This window comes from Lemur catta, chromosome 15 (genome assembly GCF_020740605.2).
Source record: "Lemur catta isolate mLemCat1 chromosome 15, mLemCat1.pri, whole genome shotgun sequence".
In the NCBI taxonomy this organism is placed as follows: domain Eukaryota; kingdom Metazoa; phylum Chordata; class Mammalia; order Primates; family Lemuridae; genus Lemur; species Lemur catta.
In genome coordinates, this window is record NC_059142.1 from 46,201,895 (window position 1) to 46,225,244 (window position 23,350).

Sequence of the window (23,350 nt, forward strand, 5' to 3'; positions counted from 1 at the left end):
CTACCAGACTGACCCACATTCACAGATGGATGAATCCAACATTAGTTTTCCCTGTTGCTATTTTAAAGTCCATCTTAACTAATTTATAAAATTCTATAATCTAGTTAATGTCAGAGAGCATGACCTTCTAAATATCTCTTTACCCTACAATCATCCTGAGTCCCTCTTTACAAAATACTTGAAAATGGAGTTGAGTCTCTAACAGAATATTCTAGCTTAATAAAATCTCTCTCAAACACTGACAAATGCTTGCTTGCCTACTGATCCGTTTTATCTCTGATAGGATGAATAGACATTACAGCTGTGCAATTAAAAAAATAAAAATAAATCCTTTTACCGATATACACAAATGTCCCAGCTGAGGATATAAAGAGGGACAACAGTTGGGGTTGGTACCTCCCTGAGTCACACACACATTATCTCCAGGAAAACAGCTTACCTTTCCAGCTGTTTGCTTCCATATTAATACCCAAAAGACAAGCAGAGAGAAAGAGGTAAGACCAGCCCGGTGAGGACTGGGTGTTGAATGCATGAAAACACAGAAAACTCCATTGTATTCCTTTCTTTCTAAAGGGAGAAAGCAGAGTTAACACTATTTTCAACCCACTTGGCTGAAACAGATCAATGTTTCTATTCTAGGGAGACACAACCTTGAAGACAATGCATGGAAAGAACTATCGTGATAAACAACATGATGTGTTTAACTGAATAATCCTTGGTTAATCTCCAGGGAATTACTGCTGGATGGCTACAGTCACCATTTCCTTTGCTTCATTACAATAAAGCTCCAACCCCAACAGACCATCAGAACAGCTCCCGTTCTCCAGACTTCACCCTACCTTTGGCAATAGGTACTACCACAGCCCCTGGGGTTTTGTTCCTGTCTTGCTGGCCAACCCCTGCCTCTCTTTTGCAGGCTCCTTCTCACCTACACAGCCAACTAGACCATGCTGATCGCATCAGCCTTTCATCTTTTCTCTCTGCACCCTCGGACAGGCACACTAATCCTGGCCATTCATTCAACTCCACCTGTAAGCAGATGACGCTCACATGTGTACTCCAGTCCTGGCTGCCCCTCTCAGCTCCAGCACCCAAAATCCAGCTGCCTTCCTGGCATTGCCCCCCACCCCACCCCATACACACACACTTTGGAAACCTCTAAAGCACTTCTCATTCAATGGGTTCAAAACCACATAGTCTTTTCCCAAAACCTGCTCCTCCCCGAGCGTGCTATGCAATAGTGAGTGGCCCCACAATCCTTCTGACCTTTGATACCCGCCCCTCCCCTTGCACATCAAATTTGTCACTACGCCCAGCTGATTTTTGTAAGCATTTCCCCATCACTGCCTCTCTCTGGTTTCAGGAACCAGATCTCTCACCAGAATGAGGAAAGGTCTCCCAACAGGATGGCCCAACCATTCTTGCCCACTTCTAATTAGTTCTCCATATAATAATAGCAGGCATGATCTTTCTCAAGGAAATTCTGATCAGACCACATCCTTGCTTAAAGCCCTTTGAAAGATTTCCAAGGTTCTTGGGCTAAAGCTCTGAAATCTTTTAACATGGTCTAAGACCTGCAAGATAGCCCTTGCCTCCATCTGCAGCCTTGTCTCACCCTGAAACGATCATCATTCAAAATACTCCAGCAACTGAGAGCTGATTTTAGTTCCTGGAACACAAATGCTCCCTCTTTTAGGGCCTTTGCATATGCTGGTTGCTTTACCCAGAAGGTTTCTTTTCTTCAATTATTTAACTCCATTTCATCTTTTAGAGCTCACTTCAGTGTTATTTCCTTAGGTGAGATTTTCCTGACCCTCAGACTTAGTTAGGTCCCCTTGTTATATATGCACTGCTAGAGTGAAGTGGCTCTTTCCAACTCCATAAGCAGTCTTTAGTTATTTGTCCACATGATTATTGGATTAGTGCCTGGGTCCATTACCATAGGGATTACAGCAGAGAGTCTCAGCTTTGCTTACTTCTATCTCCAGCATCAGAACTAATAGCTGGCAAATATAGCAATGCTTTAAATAAAAAAGATCTCTTGAATAAACAGCCATCTAAAATTCTAAGACCTCATTCTGTGAAATAATTCTCCTCCAGTGTGTCATATTAATATTGAAAGAAAAAGCTATCTGATGACTTCAAATTTCTTCAAAAAGATGAGAGATGAGAAAGAAGGATAGAACAAAAAGCATGGATTGAAATAAAGAATGTATCGCATGTGGGTGAAGGAGACATGTACAAGTTTACAGAGCTGATTTCAGATATCTGGAGGTAACGGAAATATGATAGAAAAATCCAGGAACATTTTTAAATGAGTTGATTATTAAAAGCACAACAAAGGTACTGTTTGAGATCACTTTCTGCAAATCTCCCTTGTATCAAACTTCAGAATATAAAGAATTTACAAATACTGATGAATAAGAGGCCTATTTAAGTAAACTCCAAAATATTAATCTGGTAGACACACTGCCAACTCTAAGACAAGCTGAGTTTGTGATGGTCAGTTCAATGTAATCAATCTTAGCCGCTCCAAGAGGACAGCGTAGGCCTGCAGCAAGTACACAATTAAAAATTTGTTTCTCTGAGGTCCTAGCAGCTCCCAACCTTACCTAGGGACAGAGAAAAGAGGATGTTCCTAGAAAGTAAAGTGTTAGAATTGAATTAACCGTTTGTTATATGCAAACGCAGTCCATGTATCTTTGAAATCTCAATCTTATGTCTATGAGGCTTGACTGCACGAGTTTTATAACATCTTATATAACCAGGAAATTAAAGACCATGTTCTTACAGATACGATTTTCAACATTTCATTTTATGAGTGATTGGGGGCAGAGGGCAGGGAAGACATTTGCTTTTAAAAATATACAAATCCATTGAGAAATTACCTTTCGAAAACTTTTTCATGAAATGTCACAAAAATCCATGTGATGAGAGGAACAAAGTGAATCAATGACCAAGAGCTACAAACACTAACCCAGTCACTTAGTTGTGTGGTACAGGCAATGACTAACCTCTCTGAGCCGCACCAATAGTCTATCCTCATTTGGTTGCGAAGATAAAGTGAGAAAAAAATATCTACATAAAGTGCCTAACACTGGGCCATACACAAAGCAGGTTCTCAATAAATGTTAGGTATTATGATTATTCCCAGTAACTACCACAGCACCTGGTAGAGAATATGTGCTCAATAAATTATTAGGTGTGTGAATGGATGGTAGCCAGCCGTAAGTGGAGGTCTTATGGCCTTAACATCCATAAAACCTAGAATGTCACACAGAAGGCCAGCTTGAAAGAGGGGAAAGGGAAGAGATGGATGGAAGTCAGGAATGGAAATCATTTTAAAGGTCAAATTTGCACAAATAGGATTTGTGCATGCAAAAGCATGCAGTCCTATAAACTCAAAGTAATCCTAGGGCTCTCGAGCTAGCTCAAAGGATTGTAAGCGAGCTTTTAATAAATCACAACTACCCCCCCCCCCCAGGGCTTTATTTCTCCTTCTTGGCACTGTCCTCCAACAATATTAGGAACATCAGCATCCTGACTCGCTGTTTCCAATATGACTTCTTCTCTGATGCATTTATGAACACACCTACCTGTACTGCCACCATCATTCAAGCATCACCAGAGAGACAATAACATTATTTCACCCTTCATTATGGTCCCTACAAGACCAGACAGAAAGGTCTCCTAGTATTTATTTCCTGATTTAAAAAAAAAAAAAAAAAAAAGGTGGGGGAGGGTTCAGAGCATTACTTGGGTCACAGAGCTCCGTAAAAGACCAAGAAACCAGTATGTGTGTCTCAAATATCAGATTTGAACTACAAGGAGTTCACATAAATTGCATAGTAATAAACATTGGCTTGGGCCCAACAGAAGTTAGAAAAAGTTGACATTTTATGTGCTACTCACAAAGAAAAAATATCAAGGAATGGAAAGGGTTTTGTTTGGTTTTTTTAAGCTATCATCTTAAATTGACTCAATTCTGGCTTAAGGCCAATACACAGCAACCAATGGGTTAATTTTGCATGAAACTTTTAATATTTCAATGACAATATTTTTAGGAAAAATTTTCACTACCGTAGATTTTTTTTTTTCCTGAGACGTTGTGCTTCTATGGAGGATTTAAAAGAAGTAGAGGAAATACATTGTATAAACACTGAGTAGCAGGATAATTTAGAGCTTCCAAGGATTTTTCGTTATCCTCAGAGGAGATCAGTGGCTAAGAGGAGACTTGGAAACTATACAGCGTAGGAACTTGACAAATAGATTGTGTTTCCCATGTCAATCCCAATCCACCGATACGTAACGGCTACTTGGATCCCCGAACTGAGGATTCTGAAATTGAAAGAGCAACAGGACTAATTAGTGTCATCTGCCATAAGAGCTGGCAAGAATGTCACATATTTGCTACCCCTCATGGAGTCCAATTCCCCATTACACAGATGGGGACAGAGGCCTAAACTGGATTCCAACTAAGATGACCTGATTTCCAGTCCAGTGCTCACTTAGCACACTAGAAAGTCTCTCGATTTTTTTGATACATTAACTTCTACATGTTGACTTGTTTCCTTACAAAAGCACTCTTTAGTGCTTTGTGTATCTAAGTCACACCTATCCAGTTATGTTTTAAACTCCTGATAAGGGTGAACCAGCTCTCTGATTCTTATGAAAACCCTACACCTCCGAATCACTAGCTGGTGTGCAGTTCTGTACACAGCAGCTCCCAGGGTTGTTGACCGTCTGCTTCTTCAAACAGGAACACACCCAAGTTCACCTCTCATGTCCTTATTCTCTTTGCCCTGAGATGTTCCGGTGCACAAAAAATAACTCTAAAGCCCGATTTTTTTTTTTTTAACCTTGTGTTGGAAATTAAAAGACCAATTCAAAAAAGACAGTACATACAGGCATGCGGGTGAAGTAAAGACAAGTAAATGGCTATGTAACAATTCGATTAGAAACTCTTTCCACCACCCCCAACAGACGTATACCCACACACATACACACATCTTTTGCCTACAGAAGTACTTGGTAAAAACAGATCTACATAGCAATCTAATGAACATCTTAAATATATTTAGAAAGAACTCTGACAATCTGTCTTTCCACAAGTAGCATGCAGATGTTTCCATGCTGCATACTGAATATTGCAAAATTTAACATAGACCACTTTAATTATATTAACTGCTCTCAGTTTTGCACATACGATTGGATGGAGAACATTCCATTGGTGTTCTTTCCACATTAACAATAGATACATAATTAACAAGCATGTGAAGTTATAAAGGCATCTTAAAAACTATACAACCCAGATTGACCTATGATCCATCAAACCTCTGGATCAAGCTGCCAATTTGCAGAAAATACACAGGAATATGTGAAATGCACTAGGAGCATGCAACCAGCAACATTCTTGCTGTGGGAAGCTACAGGACCCCAGAACGCAGGTACTCCTCCAGAGAAATTATAAGAGAAAAAGGAGATGGAAGTGGAAGTTATTGATTAAAATATTTAAGGCCATTTCTAATTACTTTTAAATATGCAAGATTAAACTATAGTGTCTAGGGATAATCACTTGGGTGATAAAACTAAGAAGAAATCTAAGGACATGATGAACCTAAAAGTCACAATAGTGATTTCTTTGGCTGGAGGGATAAGATACACGAAGGGCTGGCCAAGTTCTACTACTTGGCCTGGGGAGTGGTTATAGGAATGTTGGCCTTATGATAGTTCATTAAACCATGCATTTGTTTTGTGTGGTTTTCTATATCTATGTCTCATTTTACAATGAAAATTTTTAAAAGTCTGATCCAATTTTACTCCCTAAGGATACTCCAAAGCTCAACTCTTCAATACAGTAGCCGCTAGCCACATGAGGCCATTTAACTTTAAACTTTAATAAATGAAATTTAATGAAATAAAATTAAAAATTCAGTTCCACATTCTGAGTGCTTAATAGCCAGATGGTGCTAGTGGCTACCATAATAGAGTGTAGATTAAAGAACATTTCTATGATTGCACAAAATTCTGTTGCATAGCACTAGTCTATGGAAAGCTGGCATTCAGATCTCTGAAGCGCAATGAATTCCTAGCTTATCTCTAAGAGACCAGGCAAATGTGTAAGATCCTTGGGCCTTCCATTCCTATTAATCATGCTTGTAAATAAGATTCCCATCAATGAGAAGCAACATAAACTGACAGTGACAACCACCCAGCAACCACACTGACAAGGCTGACCTCACCCAGAGTGACATTACTCCAATACAACAGTGAGGAAAAAAAAAAAAAAAGTCGGGGGGAGTGGTCTGATTTGTGATCCAGGAAGACATTCGATTGTACTGATATATGATATACTATATATATCATACAGATATACTATACATACATACCTATACAACTCTGATCAAAAACTATAACTAGCCAGGCATGGTGGTTCATGCCTATCACTTGAGGCCAGTAGTTCAAAACCAGCCTGAGCGAGAGTGAGACCTTGTCTCTACCAAAAACAGAAAAATTAGCTGGGTGTGGTGGCACGTGCCTGTAGGCCCAACTACTCAGGAGGTTGAGGCAGGAGGATCACTTGGGCCCAGGAGTTTGAAGTTACAGTGAGCCATGATGATGCCACTACACTCTAGCTAGGGGACAAAAATGACACTGCCTTAAAAACAAACAAACACCTATTACCTCCCAAGACTAAGACAAAATAACTAAATGCAATGTGGGATCCTGGATAAAATCCTGGAACAGAAAGAGGACATTTCTGGAAAAATTGAAAACTCAAATGAGGTTTGTAGTTAATATTGTGCCAATATTAAATTCCTGTTCTTTGTAACTGCACTATGGCTGTGTAAGATGGAAATATCAGTGGAAGTTCGGTGAGAGGTATATGGAAACTGTATCTTCTTTCCCCAACTTTTTGGTGTCTAAGTTAGTTCAAACTAAAAAGCTTGGAGGAAAAACTATTCCTCCTAAAAGTTCAAGGAGGAGGTTGAAGAGAAAGAACTCCAGTTAGAGCCAAGGATGGCTTGATCACTTCAGGATGAGATGTGGTTGGCATTAGCCTGGGTTCACGAGGAACAACTGCAAGTCCTCCCCCATCCCTCATCCTGGGAACTATCGAAAAATCTTTTCAAGAAAAGCCAGCTAAATTATTGGAAAAGAAAGGTCATTATTCAAGGGAGGCAGTAAGTTCTGTACAGCAGGCACAAAGGAGCAATAAAGAAGGTGACGGGAAACTGCCCTTAGCACTTAAGTTCTATCAAAATCTTTCAAAATTAGTCATACATATCAAATCAGCAGTGATAACTTCTTAACTGTCCTCAGAATATCTTCAGAACAACTGTCTTCAGTTTCTAATTTTGAACATGGTTCAAAGAGTATTGGAGCAATAAAGAATATCCAAGAATACTCCAGGAAAATTTACCAAGGAGAAAAAAGAAACCATCATTTTGGGCTAATTTTTAAAGCAACTTAGAAATCTAGCATATAAAGGAATATTTTCCAAGGAACATTTGCTAGCCTTATGTTGTGCTTGAATTTAACTAGAAAATAAATATTGAAAAAAAGCATACATAAATGTCCACGTTTAATTTGTTATCATCAGACGTCATTTTGTTTATGTGTTTATTTTATTTCCAAGATCAGAACCTAAAGTCAACAAGAGTGAAACTATAATAAGAAGGTTTAACTTCTGTATTCGACTTGTAGCACTGTCCAGAAATAATTTAAATTCTAGGGGTGGAGTTACAGATACTATAGAATGCAAAACCACCAAATAATAAACTCTATGAGCATACTTAGTCACTCTTTGAATATCCTTTAAGGAAGTTACTAAAAATAGGTACATGGGCTGATCATGGCAAGCAGAAAAAAATTTTTTAATTACGTACATATGTAGATTAATTTATTTGTACATATATGTTTTAGGTAATATATAAAATGCAAAATCAGCTCTTATATAAAACCAATATAAGATCAATGGTACACTAAGAAACGCAAGGGCTGTATAGCCTTTTTCCAAGGAATTAAAATTAAGAGATAAGAGTTAAAATTAGACAGGCAAAAGTCAAAGAAAAACCTTAATTTCAAGAAAAGTCATGTTCCATGCCCATGAATTCTTATCCAATACAAATTCAAGAGTCTGAAGCATTTTAATACAGTATTTTAAACAAGGTCTTCAGGTTATTACTAGACTATTAATCTGTAAGTTATAAAAAGTAAACATATGATCCTTAGTAAAATTCCTAGACTTTAGCGCAAGATGCATATTTGTCTCTTAAAGGTACTGCCACTTTTAAAAGAAAAAAAAAGAATCCAATGTCTGCTTTGCATGCAGATTCCTCGTGTTTTAATTTTTTTTAATAGAGTATTGGATGGGTACCTCTAATCACTTGCAATAGCACCCGAGATTCAAGATGACGGAGTACAAGTACGTAAAACGGTTCCTGGCACAGCATCACCATACGGGAGGTAGAGGCTGGCGATTTAGGTGGTCACTCTCTTGTGGTTGGGTTTACAAGAAGTCACTTAATTCTCATGGCTGATTCCACAGGTGTAAATTCAAGCACCTGGTCTAGACAGTCTCTACAGTCTTTCCTTGCTCTAAAATTCTCAGAACACAGCTCTTCCTGACCCCGTGGAAATAGGATTCACCAACGAGGTCAAGAAAGGTCGATACTTAAGTGTCTATGAATCAGATTATTAACCTACATTTAAACCCAAGTATGACTGAATCACCTAATATATCATAATTTAAGAAATATTAAAATCCAATGTTTTATAAGAGCTACCCAGATCCTTCTTAGTGATCCAAAGCTTTGTCCATCTGACGTGAATATATTCCACTAAATAATTTTAAAAAAATTTTTTTTAAAAAGTTCCCATACAGTTCAGGCTATTAGGACAAAATATACACAATATCAAATATAACTTGACATAAAAAGGACACATGAGAAATTCAATAGAAGCCAAAGTTAATGATGCACTTCATGATTTTGAGATAAAACTTGGGCCTTTAGTTCTCCACCAATGGGCAGGTCAGCCAAAAGCATCTTGTGCACAAGAGATATTATAAAAATTAATATCATAAATGCTTTATATTATCCAGAGTTTATGTTTTTTTATTTCAATAGATTTAGGGAGTACAAGACAAGTGCAGTTCTGTTACATGGATATAGCGTATAGTGATGAAGTCTAGGCTTTTAGGATATCCATCACCTGAATAGTGTACATTGTACCCATTAGGTACAGAGTTTACTTTAAAATGAAAAGCAAAACATCCAGAAAAACATTAGCATACCTTGAATCATCATATTAACTGGAAAATTAAACTAAAAAGCCCACTGCCTCAATTATTCTTCCACAACATTTCATTAGACTCATTTTAGACCACCACTGCAAGTCTTAAGCATACCAACCATTCCTGCTCCAGCCCAATAATCCATCTTTATAAAATGTAATTTGAAAGTTAATTTGCATCACATGGACATCAACTCAGCTCAACACTAACAGGCACTGTGGTGCCTGGTTGTACAAAATAAGCAAAAAAGAAATAAGGATAATGCACCCTCTCAGTCCTTATCCCTAAACTGGAATTAGGACCTAAAACAAAAATCATTCCTGCATGCTTGCAAACTGGTTTATAATTGATGATCATTTGATTTTTAAAGTCACATATGTGTGGCATCAAGAGAAAATTAGAACCTTTTTTATATCAAGAGAAAAATGCTGAAGACATTTTCCATATTAATGAGTGACTCAGATTGAAGAAACCATGTAAAACTAAAGTGACAAAAAAAAAATCACTATAGTGATCAAACAAATTCAGGATGTGGAAAAATGAGATTTACTCAAAAGAAAATTTCAAAATTGTTGGGCAAATGACTCATATGATCATTTTATTTTGTAATCCACCTAGTAAATTTTAAATCATTCATGCTTGACTTTTTATAATTACCTTAAGAAAAACATCTACATATTTAGAACATAAGAAAACAAGTATGTTTTAAGCTACTTTCTGCGTTGTACATAATTAAGAATCAAGTTGCAATATTTAAAATTTTTAAAGATGAGTAATCTCCCATCTGCCCATTTTAAAATAATCCACTCACTGAGAATGTATAGTTGTGTGCACTAATTCAACAAAAGAACAATTTAAGCTAATTTACGGCAATTTAACTTCAAGACAAATCTGAATGGAAGTTAATGGGAGCATAAGCATGAGCTGAGCTTTCCTGAATCCATGAGAGTTTTATTCCAGTTGCCACAAACAGCACCAGAAATCATACTTTATTAGAAAATCTGAGGGAAGGAAAAATAAGAGATGAGTAAAAAGGATTGGCTACTTATCTGTACAGTTTCACACACTGAAAAACTACTGCAGTAGAAACAGACATTCACTAAATCTGCCTGGTTTCAAATCACAGCTCTACCGGTCACCTGCCACGTAATCTAAGGCAAGCTTCTCTTTCCAGCCTCTCCCTACACAGCTCCCATGGAGTCGTGGTCCATCATGTGTCCATGTCAGCATAGCAGCAGTATCATGTGAACTTGCATTTCTCAAATCTAAAGCCCAGAGGAAAACTGATCTTACACTGCAAACTAGGGTACCAGCACTCACGCAGTGCGCCCTCTTACTTTCCTTACAAAGGTTTTGGATTAGGGCTAAAATGCATCAGCAGCTTGAATTTAGCCCATGGGTTAGGAAGGAATAACTACTGATCATGAACCAGAAATTGAGTGAATAAATCAGTAAGCAGTTTGTAAAACAGAAAGTATTGCTGACTTTAAATATATAAATGTTTTAATTCTCCTTTACTTTTTCCCTTATTAATGTATATGAGCAGATCTAGTATAACCGAGTATATCTCACCTCCAGTCATATAATTTCCATGCAGTATGATCCTGGACTCCCAATGTGATGCCATCAATAGCAGCTTCCTCATGGTAGACGGATACTTGGAACAGTACCAAAGTAGCACACTTCCTAGAAGAGTTATTTTCCCACGCTTTGATACAATGTATCTTTCACATATATATACAATGTTTTAATCTCCTACACTTGTAACAGTTTTCTGAAAACAGGACATCACGTGATGATAAAAACAAAAAGATACAAGAGGGAACAATGTATTTAGTGCACAAGAACCAATATGTGGAAAAGCATGAAGGATCCCCACACACATTTCTCCAATCTGTCCTCCCATTTGGGTATCAGTGCTGGCAACAATGTCTCAAATAGGATGGCCTCTCTCCTGGTCCAGACAGCTCCCTAAACATATAAGTCACTTTCATCCTTTTCTTTTGTTCATGCTATTTCCTTATGTGAAAATATCTTCAATCTTCCCAAAGGAAATTGTATGCATCCTACAAGGCCCAAAGCAAAGGCTACCTCCCAACAAGTCCAAAAAAAGTCTCCACATGCTGCAACAACTGTTTCATTCAAACTAGGATGTCATATATCGTGCACAAAAGACTTAATATTACAGTTAGTTGTTTTCATGTATGTCTTCTGTGCCTGATTCTGAGCTCTCTGTCCCATACCCTGCAGCGTCTGGCACGATACAGACAGAATGGAGGTCCACATGCCTGGCATCATCGCCCACTGCAGGTTGGAAGCACGTAAGTGTTACTGAGTTGAACAACTCTTCATCCTTCAATACCTTCGCAATCAAGTTAATAGTGTAATCCATGTGTGGAAAAATTTCAAGAAGAGAACTGAGAGAGGCAGCAGAACACACGGCTTAACAGCATGGCCTTTGGACCCATACTGCCTGGGTTTGAATCCCAGCTCCACCATCTAACTCTGTGACTGTGGACAGGTTACTAAACCCCTGTGCCTCAGTTTCCTCATCTGTAAAATGGGAACAACACTGCTTACCTTTTCAGATTTGCTGTGAGAATCAAGTAAGTTAATGAAAAGTGCTTAGAACAGTGTCTAACAGTAAGCACTATATGGGTGTCCCTTATTAATCATAGTGTTTCAAGTACAGGAAAATCTGTACATTATAGACTTTGTGTACTATACATGAGCTACTCTAAGAGTCATGGTCTTACCCACAGCATAACTGATAGTTATAAGAGTTAGATAATCTCTATAACAGAATTTTGCTCTAGAAGTCAGCTGTCAACTGGACTCCCTCTTACCCCATTCCTCAAACTTGAACAAGTGTATCCAGGTCAGATCTGAACCGATTTATAACACATCTTCATGTTTCATATTTATATCCTATTTATTTCCTAACTACCTAATGGAGTCACCCTGGACAAGATAGATGGATCTTGTACTTCTCAAAAAACCAAAAATAGAAACGTATAGATATTGGGGGGTGTGGGGGAAGAGCCAGCAAGCGAAGGCATTAAAGATGAACTGCCCTTATGCTAATCTTACTCTGTGGACTTGCTCTTAAATAATTCTTATCTTGTGGTGACAATTAATCAAATCATTCCCCTTCATTCCATTCTTGATAGAAATCTATTTCCAGAAACCATTTTCCCCTTTGTATAATTTAATAAAGTTTTTTTGAATGCCGTTATAGCAATTTCAACTAGATTTGATTGTTAATAAATACTGTGCCAACACTGAAATGTTCATGTCTTAGGCTAAAGTCTAGCATGAGGTTTCACAGTTTGGTAGAAAACAAGACCTGAAATGAAGAGTGTCATGGAAATTCTGAGAGACAGATGAGGACAGTGAAACCTCCATAACTCTATGTTACCAAGTACCAAGAAATGTTTCAGTGTTTCCCTTAATGGCATCATTCTTTCCTCTCCTAATATAAATCCAGGCTTCATAAGTACCAAATAAAAAGTTTCCACTTGGCTCCGAAGAATGTTTTCTGCAGAACTGTCAGAATCTGAAGCCATGCTACACCCCACCAGCCTGGTTAAGTTCAGCCCTGTCTCTAAAATGGGAATAAATATCCTGTACTTCATGGGGTGCCTCTGGAATGAAAGTATATAAAATGTGAAAGCTCCTAACTGTCTGGCATAGTGGAGTATTTACTACATATTAGTTTTTCTTTCAATTGAATAAAACCTTGAAAGTGACTATAATTCAATCACAACCATTCTACCCCAGTGCTGCTACTGACATTCCCATACATTCCTCTGCACATCAAGGCATAAAAACCTTTCAGGTACAAGAAGTTTAAAAATAACAGGATCAGTGAAGTTGAGCTACTACTCCCTCTGGAGCATGACAATTTGGTTTCAGCTATTAGCAATCTCAAAGTAAAACAGAACGTCTAAATGACTGTACCAAACATGTGGTACTAAAAGCTGGTTTTCATTTTTCACCCTGTACCCAAGACATTTCCCACAGTAAGTGGTTTATTTCTACTGTATTAATTTATTAGGTTTAGCATTATAGATAAATCATAGATACAAATTAGAATTTTCTGCTCTCTTTTGAATAAGTACGCTTAGCTTCAGAAAGTACTTTTTCTTAAATCATCTAAAGACCTATCCTAGTTGACGTAACTTCGGATGATAAACTAGCTTTGAAAAAATAAAAGCAGTGGTCATGCAGAAGTCACTGATCTTTCTGGTTATGGACATTTATATCACATCTCTCCTAACATTTACATAATCAGATACCCAACAAATATTTACATAGTATCTGCTGGGCTCCAAGCACATGCATTAAACACTGAAGACACAAAGAGAAATAAGACTCATTCCTTGCACTCAAGGCTGGCAGAGGACAGAGAAGTGCAGAGATGATACAGTGTGACAGTCCCATGATAGGGGGAACATCTGGAATGGCAGGAAGGTGAAGAAAGGCCAGAGCTAAACCATATAACTGAGACTCACAGGTTAAACAGGTATCATCTGGGCAAAGGAGGTTGAAGAAAGAACTGAATAAAGAAAACACTTTCTGAGAAACTGCAACTTTTTCACAATGACCTTGAGGATGGGATAAAGGAAGGCATCCTCAGGGTAAGTCTGCAGAAGCAAGACAGAAGACAGTCTTCAAATGTCCTGCTAAGGAGCTGGAGTTCATCCTGATGGGATAGCTATGAAATCTATGCTATACTGAAAACAGAATATTCTGACTGTGTGTGAAAGAAAACAAATGAGCAAGTTAAGGGTTAATGTTTCTAAAAATTTAAATTTGAATCATCCTATCTAGGAGAGTGAAATCCTCATCACAGAGTAGGGAATCACCATAAAATTTAAAGAAAAAAAAGAATCTGATTTAAGTATCAGATTCAACTGTAAAAGTACACATTTATTATGCTTTTACCTACTAGGAAAAACCACTCCATATGCTACAGCACCAGCTTCTGGTGGGGGACTAGGTATGTGTGAATAAAATAATTAACAAAACACTTTCACTTGCTGTACTAAGCAAAGGAGAGGCAATTCAGAAAGCCATTAGTGAGAAGTAATTTTATAACAATATACAGCACCAAATGGGAATACCCAATGGTGATTTTATCCAAGCATCTCTACTTCTAACTACTAATGCATTTTTATGGAGGAAAAAAAAACTGGAAATTCTGAGAGACAGATGAGGACAGTGAAACCTCCATAATTCTGTTACCAAGTACCAAGAAATGTTTCAGTGTTTCCCTTAATGGCATCATTCTTTCCTCTCCTAATATAAATCCAGGCTTCATACATAAGTACCAAATAAGAAGTACATGTATAGTAAAAGTTCTAACTGCCCACGTCCACCATACTTTTCTCTGTATTTTAGGCGTTATTGCCATTTCATCTTTAAAACTAAAATAATGCCTTGATCTGGCATTAGGGCAAAAACCTCTAGAGTTTCAAGTTACGCTCACTCTTCCATGGATCTTGTCTTTCTGGAATTGTAGATAACCCCAACAGTTCATCTATAGTTAACATAGCTTCCAATCTGGGGACAGGTAACCAATCAGAAATGGGGTACCAAGAGGCTAACCCATCTTGAAGACCAAGGATGATGGGAACCCCTGGCACCAACTTTGAAAACCAGTGGGCAGCCAGACATCACATTTTAAGCCAAACTTTAAGAGGTGGCCAATCCAGTGCCTGGGAAGGACAGATACTCTGCTGTTCAAGCTGGCCGACCTCATGATTTTGCCAAATTGGACCTTAAGCCCCTTCTATCGCCTGGCACTTGGTGTCCATACTACTCGGCACTCAGAGCCCTTCGTCAAGTGAAGACAACTGCACGTCCCTTTTTTGAAAGGCTGCCAACTCAATCCCTGTGACCCCCTTTCTGTTGAAAGGCCACCCTCCCTTAAGTTAGTCTTTTTTCTGGAATCCCTCAGCTCCTACAGCCAAGGGGAAACTCATTTTTTTCTTCTTCCCTCAAACACCAACTTTTACTCTTATAAAAGGAATGCAAACCAACACCAGGCTCGTTTGAGCTGATGGAAATATCTACCCTGAAATAGGCCATAAAAATGAAATGTCATCAGCAAAGGGGAAGAGAAGCTGATTTTTTTTAACCCTTAACTACTGAAAAATGCACAGCTTCAACTGGAGTCATAGGTGAAGTGCAATAGGTATGTTCTCAGTGCAGAAATGACAAGATTCAAAACCTCTTCAACAGTGGCATTGAAAGCACAGAAATGTGAATTCATTCTCTGCAGATCCCTCAAAATCCAATGATGATCAGTCAAAGCCAACAGGCTCCTGTTGGTCATGGTTATTGGCAGAAACTAATTCTCATGCTCTCTCTTTAGGGTATCTTAAAGAGCCTGGGTTATTAGCACATTTTAATTTGTGATGTTAAAAGAGAAAGAACAGACAAAAAAAAAATCAGGGAAAACAAGCGGAGGTTAGCCAGATGTAACCAACTGTTAGGCACTTCAAATAAGCAGGTCACATTTTGAGAGGCTGTTTCACCACTGTAACTAGAGAAGTGCAGGGTGTTGCTCAGCCTAAGGAGGAAAAAAAAAAAAGAGTTGGCTCATTCCCTTTTCCAGTAGTGAAAGTAGCAGATAACACTGTTTCAGCTCCACTGCCCCAAAGAAGGAGAACATTTGAGAAGAACAGTGGATCTCTCTGTTCTATGATGCTTTTGGAAGCAGCCAGTGCAGGACAGAAACTACCAGCTGGAAATAGGCCTTTCAGACTGGAAACCACTTCCTCAATGTCCGGGATACACAAATCTACTTCTCCCTTTCTTCTTCTCTGGAAAAAAAAAAAAAAAGAAAAGAAAAAAGAAAAAACGCAGGCAAGGCCTAGGTCTCACGGAGATGAAATGAACATTGGGGATATCAAGCAAAATACAACGTTAAACAGAAAACTGGAAGGCAAATCCAAGTTATGTATCAAGGATCATTTCAGAGCTGCAAAGGGTCAAGCTTGTTTTTTATCTCTAAGGACCTTAAGAGAAATATTTCACGTTTCTAGATCTACCATACACTTTTCTTTCTTCTCCCTAGTATTTAAGGCCCTTGGTTTCATCATTTCAGGCAGCAAATTCTTACTACAGGATCTTCCTGCATTACATGCCCTGGTATTATCAGTTTTTCAGGGCTATACACCTATACTGCAGTATAAATAAGAATGGTATAGAGTCCACAAAGGGAAAGTGGGAATAACCCAATAAATCTCTCCGGAAAAGTTTCCTGCTTCCATTTATGTTGTATCTTGGGGAAGGAAAAAAGAGGGAAATAATCTTAGTGTCTCACCTGTCTGTAAAATATGATGCTTTCTAAACGGCATAGATTACAAACCCAGTCTTAAGGATTAAAATTCACTTACTTCTTTAGTGTTCTAATACTTATCACTAAGTAAAATGATCACAAATATTTTAGATCTAAATCTACATTACTAACTACATAAATAGTGACACTCATTTGGAGCATATGCACTTCCAGTTTGGGAAAAGAGAAAAAATATCTGTAGCAAGTATATTTTATCTACTGACCAAAGCAACATACTACATACTAGTGGCTAGAACACGCTGCTTCCTAAGGTGAGAAAACTCTGATGTATGAAGAATACAGAAAGCAGTTTCAAATTCCAGCTGCCATTTCCAGAAGGTGTGTGTTGCCAAAGGCACAGATGAGAATGAGTTATTCTCCCCTGAATGACACTATCAAACAGAACCTAGAGAATAAAACAAAGTTAGAGAACATTAAAAGAAAACTTAAATATTCTAAAATGGTCAGATGTTAAGGGAAAGATAAATTTTCAGGAGAGAACCAAAATACGAAACATTGGGTAACTATTTGTGGAATTAAAAGCACTGTCCTAAGCTAACATATCCTTCTTAATTAAGTTACAGCAAACAAGAAGATACAATGGATTAGCATTTGCCTACCAGAAGGCAAATACAGATGATACATACTAAACAAAACGTAACAAGCAGACAGTATGTTACAAAAAGAATTATACTACTTGTAAAGGTTTCTGTTAATTAAAATTTTTAAGTGCACTAGGGTAATTCATTATTTAAAGAGCTCCAAGGTTAAATTCTTCACAAAAGCAAATAACTGTGTATAAAGCCCATAGTCACTTCTCTCATTTGTCTGGTTTGTAAAATCCTGAATTTCAAATATTAGGTAAAGTAAGGCAAATCACAGAAAAAAATACAAATGGCTAAAACACCTAGGAGATGGCAATTGAAAAGAGACGCCCTTTTTCACCTCCCAGATTAGTAAGAAATATAAAAGATTTACATTATCCAATATCTTCACTAGTAAGAGTGAAGGGAAAGGAGAACTTTCATATATTAATACTGAAAATGTGAATTGGAACCCTTTTGTGGAAAGCAACTTAGCAATACTCAATTAAAATTAAAACACACACTTCTAGGTATCTATTGTAGAAATACTTATACTAGTGCCTGAGGATGCTGTCAGCAGAGGTATTTGTACTAGTAAGAACTTAGTAACAATTAAAATACCCATCAATAGGAGAATGGATGAATAAACTGGATACATCCACATATACAGCCACTAAATCAAATAAGGTAGAGCAGATGTTTTGATATGGAAGGGTATCTATCACACACTGTTAAGAGGAAAAAAGCAAGCTGCAAAATGATACAAAATTTTGATCTTTTTAAAAACCAAGTACGTGTGAGTGAGTGAATGGATATCTTAAACAGAAGTTATCCACGGGGGTGGGAAGAGAGAAGAGTACACAATTTCACTTTTTATTTTATACAGTTTAAAATTTTTTTCGTTTCACTTTTATAGTAATAGTTTAGGTAAAAGGGAGTTCTGATGACATGAAACTATTAATCTGCTAATCCACTAAAAGTTCAAGAGATGCTTTCTGGGAAACACCATGCAGAACCCCCTTGTAACTTAATAATATGGCTACTCTGACTTTTCCAACAAAACATGCTCAGATGAGCAGGGCTAAGAGGGACCCTACCCTATCGTGAATTATTTCTATGCAGAAAATGATAGTTTTAAAATAACATTGACTTTCTCCTGGACAATACTGAGAAAGTAAATAATTTTTCTTAGAAGTTTTCATAGGTCCCCACCCAAACCAAAAACATTAACAAAAATCACAGATGTGAATCATGTTGACCCAGAATCTTATATCTTTACACTTTCTAACATCGTGTTCAAGCCTAGACCCATATCTCACCTACAAAGTTGAGACCCACAACCTCAAGAACTAGAAAGAGCTATATCTTCCTTTCATCTTTTATAGAGACCAGTGCAACAGGCCTTTCTCTTTATTCTTTTTAAAAGGAATAGCCCTTGACTTCCAAATGTAACTCTCAAAATGATTTATTCAATAAGGGTTTTAAGCACATCTTGAAGTAAAAAAGGTAGAGTATTAATGAATAATCATACCATAAAATACTCCCATCTGAAATATGTTTAGAAAATATTGGTAAGAAACAAGTTCACAAATTTGAAGTTTTGTAAAAGGTAATCAACTTACCAGCATAATTTCAAAGTTGTAAAAAAAAAAAAAAAAAACGCAAGTATACGTAGTGTCTTTCTCTCCAATGTGCTTAATATTAAACAGTGTTAGGATAATATTTTCCAGGTTAGAATGTACTTTCCATTTACCCTAACAATAAACCTATGCCTAGATGGGAAATGTAACCAGAACTATATAAACACAATACAGATCAGCAAGAGAGCAAGACAAGTGAGCTAATGAACCTATGATGCCTTCACAAGCTAATAAAGTGTTTAGAAAAAAAAGTTGAACAAATGGAATGGAAAGTATGAAAAGTTAGATATTTGATGTGTATGAAATGCAACTAGAGGACAGAGAGGGAAACTAATGGATTTCTTTCTGGATGCAATGCCTAGTATTCTATGTGTTGTCATATATTGAAGCTAAAGCAAAAACTGTGCCACACTATCATATTGGAGCAATCAGTCATCAAATCATTGACCTAACTTTCAAATGTGCAAACTTTGTTCTAGATGACAATCAGTAATCTAAACAAAACAAAAAGATATTACTAGAATGAAACAGGGCCTAAAATTAGTTGCAATGAGTCCAACCCAATACTAGGTAAAAGAGATGAACAAAAACAAAGGAAGAACCAGAAAGAAAAGCCACACGAATACAAAGTAATTCCATTTTTTTCTCAACACCCACACAAAGACAGCAGTTTCTGACAAGAATGTTCTTGGCAAAAAATAAGATTACAGGAAGGTTTTTTTTTTGTTTTTTTTTTTTCAATGAGAAAAAAGGAGCTCTATATGCAGATTAGTAGGCAATACCATATGATTTTTTTTTTAAAGGCCCAAATTTACAGCCCTCATATTTTGAAAATATTATCTAAATAACATTTTTTGGATCACAAAGAAAAGATGACCAGAAAATACTCTTCCTGTTTGGAATGCTCATTGCATGTCATACTTGAAATAAAATCCAATGTGGCAGCTTACCTTGGCACTGGAAGCCTTGTTTCCCAAACCCCCTGAAAAACAGAAAAAACAAAATATCTTAACACATTGTGTTAGATGTCATATCTTAAACAAGTTATGTGACACAATACTCTACAGAGTTAAAAGTTTGTACATGAAACCCAATGATTTGATAGGAAAAACCTGCCTAAATATCTAGCCAGATTACAGTGTAAATTCAACTTTGAGAAAATCTATTTTGCCTATAAAAAAAAAAATCACTGAACTATTTCAATGTATCAAGCTTCTTTTCATTTTTAACACTATGTTAAGGATACTTAAATTTCAAGACAAGAACTTGACTATATATTCCAAGTTGTCGGCTACAATATTCAAGTAACAAAAAGGAGCTTATAGTTAAAATAAAGTGGCTTATTTGGGAAATAACAAAATTAATTGTTCCTAAAGACCAATTGGTGATTGTTTTTTCTCCCTAAAGACAAAAAGTGCCTTATTTGTTATGAATTTGCTTAAAATATTATGCGTCTAGAAACTGCCAAACAGCACCACTCTTAACATTTAATTTTGGCTTAAGGAACTAGGTTTTATGAAATATCATTCCCATTGTTTGCATTTGAGATTATCATGATCTAATTTTTATTGAGAACCAATAGAGTTCAAAGCACATACAGAGGCTATTTTGTTCTTGTAAATGACTTTAGAGAACTTACTCTGTAAGCAGAGAACCCTGACGTGGACATTCAATTGCAAATATTGTTCCGCTAGAATGAAGTGCATTAAAATTTTCTCAAAAAGGTTGACAGTCAATCTCTAGCTTTACATAGCATTTTAAATTTACAAAGTACTTTACATACCTTTATAATTAGAGTCATCACCCTCCCAAAACCATACCTAAATCCAAACATTTAGCTTTAAAGTATCAGTGCTTTAATACTGAAATAAATTTGCAAATCAAGGACCCATAGAAGCAATACTTGAGTGAAGAGTGAAAAATTAAAGCTACTGCAAGACAATCCTGGTGGATGTTTTCCACTTCTAAGTGGTTGCTTTACAATTAAGTGGAGAAAGGCTGCAGGGATACTCGGGGCACAGGGAGAGGGAGACCTTCATTTTCTACTTCACAATCCCCCTGATGACCTGAGTGCCTCATCAGCTCACCAGGGGCTGATCCTTCAGAGCAACTGATAGTGGAAAGACATTACCCTGAGTGTGCTGCAAGTCCCTTTTCTAACTCACCTACTTCCTGCAAAAGTAATCAGCTGTCCGTTCCCTTTTAACAGAATCTTACAGCTGATAATGGATGCTGAAGACCTCCCCTAAACCAAATGCAATAGCCTCTTCTCCTTGCCCTGCGGCTCCAAAAACTTATTTTAAACAGCCTTATCTAAGATTACCTACTCCTTAGAGCACAATTGCTTCATACACTGACTACACAGGGGATATCATTCACAGAGGTGGCTGTGCTGTTCATAAGTGTATTTTAGGGAGGATGTCCAAAAAGGGAAGGAAAAATTAAACACCTTATTAGCACCATGTTCGTGGGACTCGCCCTTTGAGATGTTTTTCCCCAGATGTGATGGATTCATTAAGAGCCATCCCTAAGATGTTTACCCTAGTGCCCCAACATACGTGTGCCACATAGCCGGCTGGAGACAGAGTGCACTCTGTGGCATTATCACCCTGTGCAATTCCCCAGCCTAAGAGAGGAGGGAGCTAAGGAACCCCAGCCACAGCTCTGGCTTGGAAGGACCTTCCTACACCCACAAGAAGCAGAAAAGTCAGGGTGTCTGGCAACCTAAGGGAGAACACTGCTGCTGCTACTTAAACTGGAGCACCTGGAGTTCCTTTAGTTCCAGCTTTCTAAACTTTTTTTTTTTTTTTGGAGGAGGAGGACAGTGAGAGGGGTGGTTCTCCGATGTTTTGAGAATCGGGTGAAAGCTATAATTCTCTCACGGGGCGGGGGCAGGCACAAACAATTTCACCTGGTCTTACAGGTTTCAGAGACTCCTGAAGCCCTTCATCAATTCCCCATAAACCTCAGACGCCCCCTCCCCAGTTAAGAAGGCCTGCGTTCATTGGAAATTACCTAAACTCTGACACCTTTAGCCATTACAGTATTTTTCTTAAATAAGGCCTCTGTCCTCATCGACGGGGTTAGGTCTAGTCTCCTGTTGACAGGGTCTATTTTAAATGACTCCCTCTGCCCTTCTGCCACTTGCCTGCCCTGTCTTAATCCCTCCCCCCCCCACTGCAAGCTTTCAACAGTTTGTTGCTTTCTCTCCCCCCCCCCCACCTCCACCCAGAAAAGTCAGTCTCTCGGTGCCCAGTAGATACGGGCTACAGTAGGCAGGGACTCAAGGATCCAGCGGAGCCCCAGCCCGCTGCGAAGCACACACACACACACCCCGCACGCGCCCAGCCTGGCTTTCCAACAACTCGGACCGCTACTCCCGGGCGTGTTTCTCCGGGGAACTCTGCCCCCCTGGACACTTTTTTTCTTTCCCTTTTGCTCGCACCCGGGCAAACGGCTGCTCCGCTGAGTACACGAGGGCGGTGCGCCCGGGGAGGCGAGGGGCCCCGGCCCGTGGAGCGGATCCCTGTCACTGCCGGGCCGGGCCGGACCGGCCTCCCTCCTGCGGCAGGGGGTGTGTGGCGGGGCGGCGACTTCCCCGGGAGTCTTGCCCGCGTGTGTGTCAGTGGCCCGGGAGCCCGGGCGCGCGCGTGTCATTCCGGGCGAGAGTTCGGACTCCCGCCGGCTCCAAGTTCTCCGAGTGAGTCAGCCCCGGAGTGGACGCGCCTGGACTTGGGGGGCCCCGAGCGCGGGTCGCCAGGGAGACGGGACCTCGGACTCGGGAAGAGCTGGTCCCCGGCCCCGGGCGCCGCGAGGGGGGTCCGGGGGTGCCAGTCCGAGCGCCCGGCCCCGCGCGCACCTACCAGATGAAGTCGGTGCAGTGGCTGCAGAAGGTGGGCTGCTTGAAAAAACGGGCGATGAATTTGTGGTTTTTCACCTCGTGCACGTTCTTCTGCCTTAGCGCCCCTTTGCGGGCGAAGCGGTTGGCCACGTCCTGAGACGCCGTGGAGTCGTTGGCCGGGAAAACGTCAGCCATGGTCCCCCCAGCCACCTCTTGCCTCCGCCGGGGAGCAGCGGCCGGGGCGGGCCGGGGTGGGCGGGGGCGGGCGGGGGAAGGGCAGCAGGGCCGCGGGCGACCCCGGGCGGGGGGCGCGGGCCGGCGGCCGGGATCGCTGCGAGGCGGCGCGGCGGCGGCCGGGGAGAGTCGGGCCGGCGCGGCAGGGAACGGAGCGGGAGCGGGAGCGGGAGCCGGAGCCGATTGCTCGCTCGCTGGCCCCACGCTCACTGACAGCCCGGCGCCCGGCGCTCGCGCTTCCTACTCGCGGCGGCAGAGGCGTCCCGGAGCGGCGCCGCCCACCGCGCATGCCCCGAGCGCAGGGCCGCGCGTGCCCGAGGAGCGGCGCGCGGGGCGGGCGCGCGCGGGCCGCGGTGGTGGCGCTTGGCTGCGCCGCGCCGAGCGGGCAGACTCGGGGCTGGAGGA

The 23,350-nt window shown here is 39.6% G+C and overlaps 1 protein-coding gene across 2 annotated transcripts in view; it reads right to left on the reverse strand.

Annotated features, from left to right (window-relative positions):
* PRKCA (protein kinase C alpha) overlaps positions 1 to 23,129 on the reverse strand; it is a 371,546-nt gene extending 348,417 nt beyond the window's left edge. The window contains exons 1-2 of one of the 2 annotated variants that reach the window (XM_045526942.1): positions 22,734 to 23,129; positions 19,821 to 19,852 (exon numbers count right to left, since the gene is read on the reverse strand). In XM_045526942.1, the coding sequence (XP_045382898.1) occupies positions 19,821 to 19,852; positions 22,734 to 22,906 (205 nt within the window). In that variant the 5' untranslated portion in view covers positions 22,907 to 23,129. The remainder of the gene's footprint in view (positions 1 to 19,820; positions 19,853 to 22,733) is intronic. The other variant, XM_045526943.1, reaches the window with a different exon arrangement.
* Positions 23,130 to 23,350: the final 221 nt, after the last annotated feature.